This window comes from Myzus persicae, unplaced genomic scaffold (assembly GCF_001856785.1).
Source record: "Myzus persicae strain clone G006 unplaced genomic scaffold, MPER_G0061.0, whole genome shotgun sequence".
In the NCBI taxonomy this organism is placed as follows: domain Eukaryota; kingdom Metazoa; phylum Arthropoda; class Insecta; order Hemiptera; family Aphididae; genus Myzus; species Myzus persicae.
The window spans coordinates 447,933-462,490 of record NW_019100692.1 but is presented as its reverse complement, the minus strand read 5'-3'; the positions used below and the strand labels follow the sequence as shown (position 1 = coordinate 462,490).

Sequence of the window (14,558 nt, the reverse complement as noted above, 5' to 3'; positions counted from 1 at the left end):
TTATCCTGCTTCTTAAATAACTATTTTTATCCACTAATATTATGTGCATAGGATGCAAAACTCAAAATACATACTTCAGTAAATAAAAAAAAAATATTATTTGAATGTTATGCTTTTTAATCATATTTCTTATCATAATCAAATTATTAAATTAAATTATTGAACATTTAAATCAAATTAAATGGTTGTACTTTGTTAAAATATAAAAATCATAAAAAATAAAATAAATTTGATTTCTGTCTACATCGCTAATCTAAAATAATTCTAATGTGCAATTAGCTTTGGAATATTAGTTTTATTATTATGCATTGTATAGTGTATTGTAAAATTTCTAAATATTATATTAAACATATGAAGCGAATTTAATAATCAAAATCTTAGCTAGGGTCATAGACCTTATACTAATAGACAAAACGTGGTAGTAGTTCTGGAATCTTCGAGTGACGATGCTGAATAAGATAGTACATCATACACTGCACATGCACACTAGATGATACAATAACTGTTTATTACTGTATATAATATATAGCACATATATGTAACACAAATTTCCATGACTGAACTACTCAATCCCACCAGCCAGGCATGCTCCGTCTATTAGTATAAGGCCTAGGCTAGAGTACTTATATCTGATAAATATTTATGTACAATACTCTTATTAACACTCTTATTGTTATTGAATTATGACAAAAATGTATGTAACAAAATAATTTGAGACAAGTTCTTTCATAGTTTTCAAAACATTTTACTAAGTGTTGTCACATTTTTAATTAAATTTGTTTTACTTAAAAATATATTGACATTTTTGACATTAACTTTGATTTTTGTACAACGTTTGGCCCTGATAGAAATTATATGAAGTACTTGTAGTTGTTTAGCTTTTGTAAACTTTTGTAGTCCAACTAATTTGTCAAACAATAATCGCCTTTTTATAAGGTAGCAACAGACAAAAGTCAAAAATAATAAATAATATCTATTGAACTGTCTAATAATAATATTATAAAAAAATTTGTGAATTTATATTAAACCAATGCTTAAAAAATAAAAATAATAATGTATAACAATATAATACATTATTTTGTTATTTTATTGTTACCTAACCAATTATAACGAATGTTCCACAAAAAATATTTATTTTAATATGGAGAAAACATTTGAATTTGTATTTCATTAGTCAAATTTGTATACAAATGTATTTTAATTTATATGATTGACGCGTTTTAAAAATTAAATATTCAAATGTATTTCATACTTTACTATATAAATTATTTTTATTTTGTTATTTTTAGAAGTGTCTTGCGGTTGGTTACCTCAACTTAATTGGATAGCACAAATAGATCCAGCTAAATGTCCAAACGAATGTGGTAAATTCTATAAAGGTCCTCATAGAAAGCATAACCTCAGACAGCATTTGGTGTATGAATGCGGCGTTGAACCAAAATTTCAATGCATAATATGTTCAAAGCGTTTTTCTAGAAATCATCACTTAAAATTTCATTTGATGAGAATACATAAAATAGTTAATTAATACAATAACATTTTTGTTTTTATAAAACTATTTAAAGTCTTGTTTCTTGTAAAAAATATTAAATAATATCTATTGTTTGTTACCAAAGGAAAAATAGTAAATACATTTGGGAGTCTATAATGTCTATCTGTATGTAATGAATAAAAATAAACATTTATAATAACATAATATAATCTTGTGTTGGTTTGTTGATTATACTGATTGTTACACAAAGGTTAATTATTTTAAAATAGTGAAATATGTTGAATGTCCTTTACCACCAAAAATTGATAAACCTTAGTACACCATTGTAATACGCATAATATATAATTTTATAATTGATTCTTCTTGCAATTTAAATAATCAAATTTATCTCAGACAACAATTAGTGTAGGAATCTGGTGTTGAACTGAAATTACAATATATTACGTACTGTGTCTTGCTAGTATTCATCAGTTTAAACTGGGTTTAGGTAAAATACCTATTTATTATTTTTTAAATGTGTCATATTACAAAATCATTTTACATCTGGTAAGTACATTGTCAAAAATAACACATAATTTACTGAGTTTTTCACTAAGGTGAATTACTTTAAAATACCTAGTGACATAATTGAATGTGCATTTTATTAGCACTAATATTATTGGTAGTATTGTGGAATACAATTGCATAGACATGCATAATAATTTATAAAATTGACGCGTCTTACAATAGTAAAATTTATATTACATTTAAATATATGTCAATGTACTATGTTTTGATTCTGTTATTTTAGACTTGTCTTGCAGTTGGTTAACTCAGCTTGATTGGATAACACAACTTGATCCTGCCAGATGTCCAAACAAATGTGGTAAATTGTATAAAGGTCCTTATAGAAAGCGTCATCTCAGACAACATTTAGTGTACGAATGTGGTGTTATACCAAAATTTCAATGTAGAATATGTTTCAAGCGTTTTGCTAGAAATCCTCAATTAAAATATCATTTAATTAGAATACATAAAATAATTGCCTAACATAAATGTATCCTATTTAAGGTGTTCCCAGTTCATTGTCAGTTATCAAATATGCATAAGTACTTACAACTACTTTAACAAATATTGTAACTGGTATCAAACGGTAATTTATGTTAGTACTTTTTGTGTTCTTGATGTATTTTATTGTATTAGAATACTTTTAATAATAATTCTTATTTAAAGTAATAATCCAAAGTTACTTAAGTTTTTAAGAAATGTGTATAAAATATGACATAGACTTTAATTAAATTAAACAATAATAAATTAGTATATACTCTCCTACTTGTGAATAACGCTATGCTATTTAGTTCATATTATAACCACAACATGTTTTGTGTAAATGTTTGTTTAAAATAAAACTTTTCATTGAATCACTAAATATTATTTTATATATATTGTGTAACAGACTCTATTGTTATTATTTTATTTTTAAAATTTTCTTGTGTTAAAATGGTTTTAAATTTTGATTTTCAACAAGTCAGTAAGAAAGTTAACTACTTTATCTAATCATCTGTAACATATAGGTATAATGAAATCTGTGAATCACATACAATTTTAAGTTTGAGAATCTATGAGTACATACAATTTACTCCCCTGAATTTGTAATATACATTTTTATATAAATAAAACTTAATAATAAAGTACGGCTTTTTAATTTACTTAATCATTTGACGCATTAACTAATAAGTAATTAGTAATTATATATTTTAAGAGTTGGTATTACAAATATTTTAAACTATTATTAAATAATGATGTTTTATTTTATTTAGGAAATACTTTGCATTATGCTGTATGCCCTCATAATTGTGGTCGATCGTATAAAGGCTTTTATCGCAAACAACATTTAAGAAGACATTTGAAGTATGAATGCGGTGTCCATCCACAGTTTCAATGCGCATTGTGTAAAAAATATTTCACCAGGAATTCAAGTTTGAGAGATCATAAGATATTAATTCATAGAATAATGTATTAATTTCATTACAAATTGACTTGAGTTTACAATACAAAAGACAATATGTGCTAAACTCACTGACGCTATTTCATGATTAAAAATATTTAAAAAATTAAATCGTTGTTGAGCATGTTTGTATCCGTTTTTCATGAAAAGATTATCTGTGTTTATAATTATTATATTATATCATATTATATTATTTTAAGTGATGAACCATTAGTCTCGAATGCTATAAAATTTAAATTGAATATACTACTATTATATTTAATTGTTCTTTATACTTGCTTTATTTCTTCCTTTTTTCATGATCATTATTTTTTTAAAGTATTTATTGTGTTTGTTTTGTTTTATTTAAAATATACAATTTTAGTGAAAAATGTTTTCTATGCATATATCAAGTATACAGGAATAATCCATATTATTTTTTTTATCTACATTAATGTGTGCTCTGAACAGGTAAAATAACTAACGTGCTATTAGACTGGTGTGCGACGCCAGATCCGGCGATTTGTCCAAATGGTTGTGGACACTTCTACAGAGGAATTAACCGAAAAAAATTGCTACGCAGGCATATGGTCTATGAATGTGGTGTGCCATCTAAGTTCAAGTGTCCCATTTGTTCCAAACGTTTTACAAGAAAATCAAATATGAAAGTACATGCATTTTCGGTACACCAAACATTTTTGTGACATTAATTTTGGACCATCCATAGCAGTCGTTCCATATGTTCTAAATAATTTAACCTTTTAAGTTCGAGCACAGAAGTACAGAAGTATTTCATGAATTGTGATGATTTCATATTAGCTTTGTGTATTCTATACTCAGTTTATACCCAACAGTATTAGTCATTAGAAAGTATCTATAATCTATTAATTTGTGTTTTAATAAGTTACTCATTATTTCATATTTGTTATTGTTATTGTATTAAAATTAAGTAAATTTACATTAATAATAAGTATTGTATACTTGTTAACATCATATTATTTGCTGTTGAAGTCTTAACTAATATGTTTTAGTAATAGTGTTGAACCATACCATACAAAAATTAAAACTAACTGTACGCGATTCATAGATAATTTATTGTTGTATTATATTTATGTTTTACTAAAAGAAGTTTTACCAAAATTTGTAAATACTGTTTTTTTCTTAAACACTACCTGTACAATTTTTAAATAAAATCAAAAGTACTATAATATTTTGTTCAATATTATTATGAGTTAATGATGTTATTTAATGAAGAAAACCTAAAAAAATAGTTTAATTTATTCAACAATTATAATATGTGATTTTCTTGTAGAAATATGTTAATTTTGAACTATAAAGATCATTCGAGAGGATTATCTTCAGCAATACTACAATTTGTATTTCAAAAACTGTATGATTTCTACAAGAACTACAATTTTTATATTTTTAGTAATGCAGTAGAATTCACTTAATTATTGGAACACATGGGCGGTGACCTATTTGTCCCCATTAAGCGGATTCTGCTGTAATAGTTTTCATCATACTTCATAATCCACTAATTGTTGTCAATATATTTATATTATTTTTTAGTACCTACAGTATGGATGTGAAGATGTTTTCAATCAACTGTACAAATAATTATAAACAATGAAATTTAGCCAGTGTAGCCTAAATACAAAATATTAAATACCATCAAAAATTAATCCAATTCAGTCAAGTTCATTTTTGAAAAAAATTGAACATTCATAATGAAACAAAAATAACAAGATACATGAAGGTAATCAAATAAAATCAGCTGTAACAATACAATATTAGTGTTTTTTAAATTGTATTTTACAGTTTACAATTAATTATATGGTGCAAATTTTAATGAATGACTATATTAAAATTGTTAAATGTTATCAAATTATATTTTGATTTATAATTTATTATTTTAAATATTATGTTCTTCATTTTTGTAATAAATATATAAATATATACATTATAATAATTGTGTATTTCTTGATTTCATAGTAAGATATAAGAATCAAGACATTAAAATTAAATTTTAAATTGTTACTGTTTTAAAATTAATAATAAGATTAATATTAATGCACCTACCTATTCAACTCACTTTTTATCACTTATAGTTAAGAATTAAATTTTTTACTTGTACAATGTAAATATAACCATTAGTAGCAATTTTTAATTTAAAATAATTTTAAACAATTATTTAAGTTTCAATAAATATAATATTAATACCTGGTTTTATCAACAATCACTAATTCAAAAAAATAAATAGTGTGCTATTGGTCCCTTAAACATAACTAAGTGGCCCATGGTTGGTCCATAACATTTTAGTGTAGTACAGGGGCGGACTGGGGCAACATTTTGGCCCGTGAAATCTATATTTTGACCCAGCCCTTGCCATTTATCGTCATCACAAAAATGTAAAAACTTAAATATACCAACGTTTTATTCAATGAGGAATGCAGTCTTTATACATTTTCAATTTTCTCAGAAAACAACTTAAGATTTTTTTTTTTCATTAATTGTTTATGGCATCAACTAAGAGGTTATTAGCCAGGGGTTTTTGGGACTGTTGGGTTCGGAACTTGTGTGAAACTTAAGATTTGTTAAACTAAACTTACCAAATAGTTTCAATATGTAATTTTAATTTTGTTTAATATTAATGAAGTACTTCACAAATAAATAATATATTGGTAAAATTCATTTAATCATAACATAATAATATTTAATACCTTATGTAAAAATATAAAATATTATGACACTTATATTGTAGTATATTAACTTTTATTAGTTATAACTAGATTTAACTCATTTTTCCTTTAGAAATAAATTATATTCATATTACATACCTATTATTTAAAAAAAATACTAGGGAAAAATAATAATTTTAGGTAATAAATAGGTATTTACATTTTTAATGCTTATTTGCGGTTGATTGCAAAGATTTTCTTGCATTACTAAAATAATATATAATTCAAATTATTGATCATACTCAAACTGCTGATGGAGTATCAGCCGAACCAAAACCTAAAATCTATTTTTAAACACCAAATGTAAACAATTTTTCATACACGCGCGTAATGATAATATCAAAATATAAAATATTCATCATTTGAATTTATACCTATTGGCTATTTTATTTTAAGTAATAAGTAATGTAATAATAACAAATTATTTTTGAACAGCGGCCCACCGGGAAAGTNCATCATTTGAATTTATACCTATTGGCTATTTTATTTTAAGTAATAAGTAATGTAATAATAACAAATTATTTTTGAACAGCGGCCCACCGGGAAAGTCCCCGGTTTCCCGCCGGCCCAGTCCGTCCCTGGTGTAGTATTCAATTTTTATGCAACTCGGCAGTAGTCTAAAGTATTAATAGCAAAATATCTTTTTCTTGTCATGTTGATTAATCTTATTGATTTGTTTGAAATTCAAATAGTAACTTAAAAAAATAGATTAGGAGTATCTTGGCACAGATTTGTGCTATTTTATAATGCAACATCAAATTCAAAATTCTTCATCACTTTTATAAAAGATTTTTTTAGGAATTAGTCATACCTAAGATTTTGTTAACTTAAGCACAATTTTTTTCTCAAACTATTCGAATTCATACTCAAACTCAAACTTGATGCCTCTCCAAACTATTTTTGAACCTTCAAACATCCAAACTTTAAAAAATCAAATATTAATTTTTTTACCATAACAAACTAAAAAGTTTACTATTATAAATTATAATTTATGACAAAAGAACAATAATTATTAAAATTATTATTTCTTATTAGTCATTAGTTATTATCCCTTATTAGTAATAATACTGTTAGTGTAAGTAACAGTAGTACTGTAAGTAATAACTTATATTGTTATAATAAGAATTTCTTTAAGTTATCATAGTTTTATACTAGTAGCTTTAAAAATAAATTTCAAAAATTAACAGTGCCTACACATACAAAATAATAAATTATGCTTGAAGAACTATTCTGGATGTTTGTTCAAACTTACATTTTTCTAGAACTTTAAACTGTTTAAATTTCTCAAAGTTTGAGGTGTTTGAGAACCCATCCCTACTTTTTTTTTTTACTGGAAAAATTGGTTAAACTATTACCAGATTTAAATTATGTTTAATCTAAATCTTTAAGATTTACTTACAGATGTAAAAGCATTTCTTATGTCCAGGGGCGGACTGGGGCAACATTTTGGCCCGGGAAATCTATATTTTGACCCGGCCCTTGCCATTTCTCGTCATCACAAAAATGTAAAAACTTAAATATACCAACGTTTTATTCAATGAGGAATGCAGCCTTTACACATTTTCAATTTTCCCAGAAAACAACTTAAGATTTTTTTTTTTTCATTAATTGTTTATGGCATCAACTAAGAGGTTATTAGCCAGGGGTTTTTGGGACTGTTGGGTTCGGAACTCGTGTGAAACTTAAGATTTGTTAAACTAAACTTACCAAATAGTTTCAATATGTAATTTTAATTTTGTTTAATATTAATGAAGTACTTCACAAATAAATAATATATTGGTAAAAGTCATTCAATCGTAACATAATACTATTTAATACCTTATGTAAAAATATAAAATATTATGACACTTATATTGTAGTATATTAACTTTTATTAGTTATAACTAGAGTTAGGATGTTGATGACTTTTGCATTTTTTTTCCTTTTATTCTGTACAATGCTATCCTAGCTAAAAATTTGTTTCATGCTCCCTTGATGCAGAATATTCTAATTTTATTTTGCATTTTTTTGCATTTTTTGCATTTTCAGCTATAAATGCATTTTTTTGTTTTTTAACGTCATTTTTCAACATTTTTAAGTCATTTTTTCATCTTTTAGAGCATTTTTTACAAATTATAGATTTTAGGGCAAATGTTACACCCAAGTTTGGAAACAAATTTAATTTATTTAAAATCTAACTTTGGATTTGGACTATTAGTAAAAAATAATTTTAATATTATTATTGTGGGGTTTTTGTTGTGATTACATTTATCGCGTTCCGATAAGATTTACTCTTTGAGTGTTATATATTGAATTATTTAAATGCTTAATATATTTATAATTCATATTTTAAATTACTATTACACCCATTATTATACCCATATCTCTAATAAAAATTATTATTTATAAATAAGTTTTTTCACTTACTTAATTAGTATTTTAGATAATTTTTAAGGTCATTTTTTGAAGTTTTCAGAGCATTTTTGCACTTTTTTTAGGGTTTTTTTGCATTTTTTTTTAGGGCATTTTTGTTTGTTTTTTAGGTCATCAACATCCTAACTCTAGTTATAACTAGATTTAACTCATTTTTCCTTTGTAAATAAATTATATTCATATATTGCATACCTATTATTTAAAAAAAATACTAGGGAAAAATAATAATTTTAGGTACCTAATAGATAGGTATTTACATTTGGAATGCTTATTTGCGGTTGATTGCAAAGATTTTCTTGCATTACTAAAATAATATATTATTCAAATTATTGATCATACGCAAACTCCTGATGGAGTATAAGCCGAACCAAAACCTAAAATCTATTTTTAAACACCAAATGTAAACAATTTTTCATACACGCGCGTAATGATAATATGAAAATATAAAATATTCATCATTTGAATTTATACCTATTGGCTATTTTATTTTAAGTAATAAGTAATGTAATAATAACAAATTATTTTTGAACAGCGGCCCACCGGGAAAGTTCCCGGTTTCCCGCCGGCCCAGTCCGCCCCTGCTTATGTCTAAAACATTATTAATTGATATACTGATAATTTAAATAAAACCCAAAGTATATAATGATTGTTTCCATCTTCATCTTATTATTTCTTTTATGTATGTATAATTTTATTTTGTTTTATTATAATTTTGTTCATTAAATATTGCTTTTAACAAATGTTGTTATAGTTCCCAATAAATCACAAATAACACACTCAAAGTTTTACTTAACTACAATAATATAAATTATTTTCAATTTAATACCATTCATAATGCTCTTAACTCTTAAGACATTGAGATGTGCGAGATGTGAAGGAAAAATAATGTATAACTCATTAAACTTTTCCATAACAAGTATTTGTGGTACTACTTTTACTCAGTTGCACTATGCCCATTGCATGTAAATCACATAATAACTGTTAATTCATTAAATAAAACATGCACCTAATGTCTCTAATTCTAAATGAGAAAATACCAATATAAAAATAATGTTTAAATATTACTTAATATTCAACTTGTAAGTATCAAAATAGGATCAATTGGTTAAAGTAAAGTATTATCAAACTTTTTTCCAGCAATTTGTTTTTTATATAATGTGAACAATAAGTATAGTTTATAAATTAAGCTGATGTTGCAATGTTACACAAATTTATATAATGATGATTCTTTCCAGCAAAGAGATATTATAAAATTAAGAACACATCTACTCTAAAGTCACACAAGAGGTTATACATTGGGTATTTGATGTAGTACTTAAATTTGAATTCATTTTTCTTCTGATTGTTATCTTTTGCTTTGTTGCACTTCTGTATGTATTTTACATATAAAATGCATCTACTAACTTTTAAAATAATTTAATTGTTATTATAGGGTACTGGTTAGCAAACTTGGATTTCTTTGCCAAAGATGATCCAGCCAAATGTCCGAAAAACTGTGGTCGCAGTTATAAAGGTATACACAGAAAGAAAGTTTTACGGCGTCATTTAGTGTATGAATGTGGTGTAGAACGAAAATTCATGTGTAACATTTGCTTTAGACGTTTTTCACAAAAATATTATTTATCTACTCACTTGGGCACTGTGCACAAAGTTTGAATAGTTAAAAATTCTTCTTCTTTGATTTTATTGTAAATTTGTTGTTAAACTAACATAACTACTTGTATTGTAACAGTAGGCAAACTTTAGATTTATAGAAAATGTGATCAATATTTGTCTTAAATGTATTTTTGGAGTGGTAATACATTTCTCTATTGATCAGCTACATATCTGATCAGCTATGATTTACAATCACCCATTGTTTTATATACATATATATACACCGGCTGTGTTTTTTAATTAATAATAACCCTGTTAATAACCCAAAAATCAACCAAAAGTTTGTTATTGATTTTTGAAGGAACCTTGTCTTGTGAAAGCATTTATATTTTAGTCATTGCTTCAGTATGTTTACTTATAAATAACTCAGTATGTGTTATGAAATCAATAGTTAAAGTAAAAAGTTATATTGTAAACTGAATTTAAATAGTATAATTTTATATTAAATTGTATGTATGCAAATTCAATCATAAATATTTATAAATAAAAATAAATATCAACTACACAAACTTAAAAATAAAATTTTATACATTTGAAATAATAACTGATACATTGAAGTCACTGATTATTTCAGAAAACATTACAATTTTTGGAAAAAAAGTCAAATGTTCAACTATTTTTTGAAAATCAAATTTCAGACAAATAGTTTATTAGTTACATATAAGTATTTAAAGCTTAGTAAACCACTATTTTGCAGGGTACTAGGATATCACTCCATCCTACTCATCGTAACTTTAAATACTTAAACTACGTGTCCATTTTTTTTTAAATAAGAAATTAAGTACTCCAAAAAGTATTCTGCTTTGGAATAAGAAATTAAGAATGCAGTTTTTCATTAAAACAAAAAAAAATTAAAACATTATGATGTTCAATAATGTACAGTAAAAATTATATTTTTTTAACATCTTAAGATAATATGCAAAAATATTTTCAAAAACAATAATAGTTTTTGTAATAATGAGAATCTTATTTTAGTGAATCGCCTAGTATAGTATAAATATCTTATATTATGGCTACAATATAAACACTTAAAATTTAATTACATTCATACAATTTTCATTGCTTCATTTTTATATACCCTTATGAACAAATTTGGTAAGTTGTAAAATACAATATTATTTTTCAAACCAAAATATTACAGTATTTACATCATAACATGTAATATATTGATATTGTTTATACTGTTGAGTTTTCTTTGAGTTTTTTTTTTTATTTAAATTCAATTATCTGAATTTTCTAATTGTTTTCAGGAACCGTGTTCACATAATATTTATACTATCTTTAATTTTACTGTATCAATAGTATAATATATTGTTTGCATGATCGTTATAAGTGCAATAAAAAAGTAAAATACTATACAACATTTAGACGCAAAATGAGTATTTAATTATTCTAATTTATCAATTAAGATACAATTACAAACCTCGTATTATTCATAAATCCTTAAAAATTTGTTAATATACTTCATTGTAATTTGTTATTCATATGTTTTAGCTGGATTTTTGTATACATAAATTGGTAATGACATTCTTAGCATGTATCATATTCATACCTTATCTGTAAAACTCAATTTATTTGTTGTAAAAAAAAACCCAATTATTAAAATATATTTTTTAAACAGTTAGTTATATTGTAAGTAAAACATTTATTGTTTATAGCTCATTAAAAAAATTTAAATTAAATAATTGCAAATATATATATATATTTTTTAAAGTGTCTTCATTTTTTTAAATTTTAAATAATAAAAATCTAGATTAGACTTAACTCATTTTAGTGCATTAATGTATTAGTATATTAATACTTTATTTTATATATTTAATGAAAATAAATTATACTTTTAGATTATCAAAAAATTGCAGAATCCAATAGGATTTATTGTCCAAATCAATGCGGCCACAGCTTTAAAAGAGGACCGTCCAGCAAAAAAAGTCTCAACAGGCATATTAAGTATGAATGTGGCGTGGAACCACTATTTCAATGTTATCTTTGTCAAAAACGATTCGCTCATAAATCAACTTTGAAAACACATTGTCTTTTTATACATAGTATGATAATTTGATAAATAGTTTACTAATTTCTAATAAACATAAATTATGTTTAGACTATAATATGTAGTATATTTTTATATGTGAAAAATTGGGAGTTAAATGTAAATCACTGATTGATTTTGCTACTTATACGGTCTACAGTTATTATAATAGATTTTAGGTTCATGTTTAATTTATATTTGATTTTATTACAATTTGACTATAGATAATTCTAATGTATTACATTGAATTATGTTATTGCTTTATTTAACTGTAAATTATTGAGTATTTCTAAACTTATTTGTAGAATTAATACCAGTTATATATTTTATAGGTAACCTAGAAATTGTGCAATCTTATAGAATGTATTGCCCTAAAGCTTGTGGTCGTAGCTATATAGGAGCTCACAGAAAATACAATCTCAAGAGGCATTTATTATTCGAATGTGGTGTGAAACTACAATTTCAGTGTCAAGTTTGTCAAAAACGGTTCAGTCAAAAATCAAATATGAAAACACATTGTTTGCTTGTACATAAGATAATAATTTAATAAATTATATTTAGGCTATTTTTACCTGATAATTTCATAATCATTTATAAATAATAACAACACCTTCATTAATACATACTATGCTGTTATTTATATTCATATATTACTTAGAAATGGAAATAAATAAATGTCCTTGTGTAAAGCTACAGATGCAGATTTAGTTTTATTGCAATTTGATTATAGATAATTCTTATGTATATTAACTAATTACATTGAATAATATTATTGCTACGTTTAATTGTAAACTAAAGAGTATTTCTAAAATGTTTGTAAAATTAATACCTGTTATATATTTTATAGGTGATCAAGAATTTGTGCAAACTTATAGGATGTATTGTCCAAAAGATTGTGGCCATAGCTATATTGGAGCTTATAGAAAACAAAATCTCAAGAGGCATTTATTATTCGAATGTGGAGTGGAACCAAAATTTCAATGTTATCTTTGTCAAAAATTATTTCGTCATAAATCTTCTATGAATAAACACCTTCTGAGTATTCATAAAATATGTCCTTAATTTTATTTTATTAAAATTATAAAAAAAATTATACATTTTGTTATAGCAATTAAATAATAATAAAAACATATTTATATATGTATATATACATATATATACACACACACATATATATTTATATACATATATATATAAGTGTATCTGTACTTATTTTTATTATTATGTATATATTAATTGGAAATGGCCTTAATTAAAGATGCTTTTATGATTCGTCTTATATCTCTTTTTCATATACATATTTATATATTGTATACATTATAACACGCTACAAATTTAATAGTAAATGTCTGCTTGATATGTTACAATTATATTTTAATTAAAATACCCAAACATCATACTTATTTTTTATTGTTTTTTTTTTTTTATAGTAATTCATTCTGGAACAATGATATATTTTGATGAACAACAAGAGCATTTCCCAAGCGTAGTAGATAGAAACGAAAAGGGAAGAAAAAAACTTCGAAGATGCCAATTATGCGCACTGTCTGGACGAGGTCGAAAACGAACACATGTATTTTGTGCAGCATGTCCTGGTCAACCGGGTCTCTGTGTTGATACGTGTTTTAAGGAATATCACAAAGAATAATGTATTATATATTAAATTAATGACGATTGCATGTATTCAAATTATTTTTTTTTTTTTAAGACCACAGCATATTATTAAAAATAAATGCCTATTAATAGCACTAATAATATATAATGGCTATTTAATATTTTATTTTGTTAAATGTTCTGTTATGTCGTAAAAAAAAATCTTTTTTCTACAGGAAACACAGATTACCTATTTGTTTTTATTGAAACTTTTATTTTGAACATTCCATATACCTTTATATTATTATATATGTATAGGTTTTCATATGTATGATTAATTAATAATAATGATAATGAATAAACAAATATTTAATGTTTTATATAATTATTTTTTGTTGTCTGGTGTACCTATATATTATTTTCCTGAATTATGTTAGTTAATATTTTGACTTATTAACATTTACTACATTTTACTAGGACTGTAACTTTTTTTTTAGATCTTCAATTTTTCAGGTGCAATAGTTGTTTCAACTTTGTTTGATCAACTATGATTACATATTTTAATCACTGTGTATATTGGTTAATGTTTATATATCTTTGATAAAAAAAAAATAGTTAAAATAATCAACTTACCTTTCCTAAATTTGTTATTATTTTGTTTTAATTAACTGT

At 24.4% G+C, this 14,558-nt stretch overlaps 1 protein-coding gene across 1 annotated transcript; it reads left to right on the top strand.

Annotated features, from left to right (window-relative positions):
* Nucleotides 1–8,807: 8,807 nt before the first annotated feature.
* On the top strand, nt 8,808–13,395 carry LOC111042491. The gene is made up of 4 exons (XM_022327116.1): nt 8,808–10,121; nt 12,106–12,211; nt 12,626–12,819; nt 13,141–13,395. Exons 1-4 carry the CDS (start codon nt 10,077–10,079, stop codon nt 13,315–13,317), a joined length of 522 nt encoding a protein of 173 aa, XP_022182808.1. The 5' UTR covers nt 8,808–10,076; the 3' UTR covers nt 13,318–13,395.
* The last annotated feature ends 1,163 nt before the right edge of the window (nt 13,396–14,558 follow it).

Coding starts and splice junctions, on each gene's coding strand:
- LOC111042491 (XM_022327116.1), top strand. CDS start 10,077: ATGATCCAGCCAAATGTCCGAAAAACTGTGGTCGCAGTTATAAAG. Junction 12,212..12,625: donor AGTCTCAACAGGCATATTAA/GTATGAATGTGG, acceptor TATATTTTATAG/GTAACCTAGAAATTGTGCAA. Junction 12,820..13,140: donor TGAAAACACATTGTTTGCTT/GTACATAAGATA, acceptor TATATTTTATAG/GTGATCAAGAATTTGTGCAA.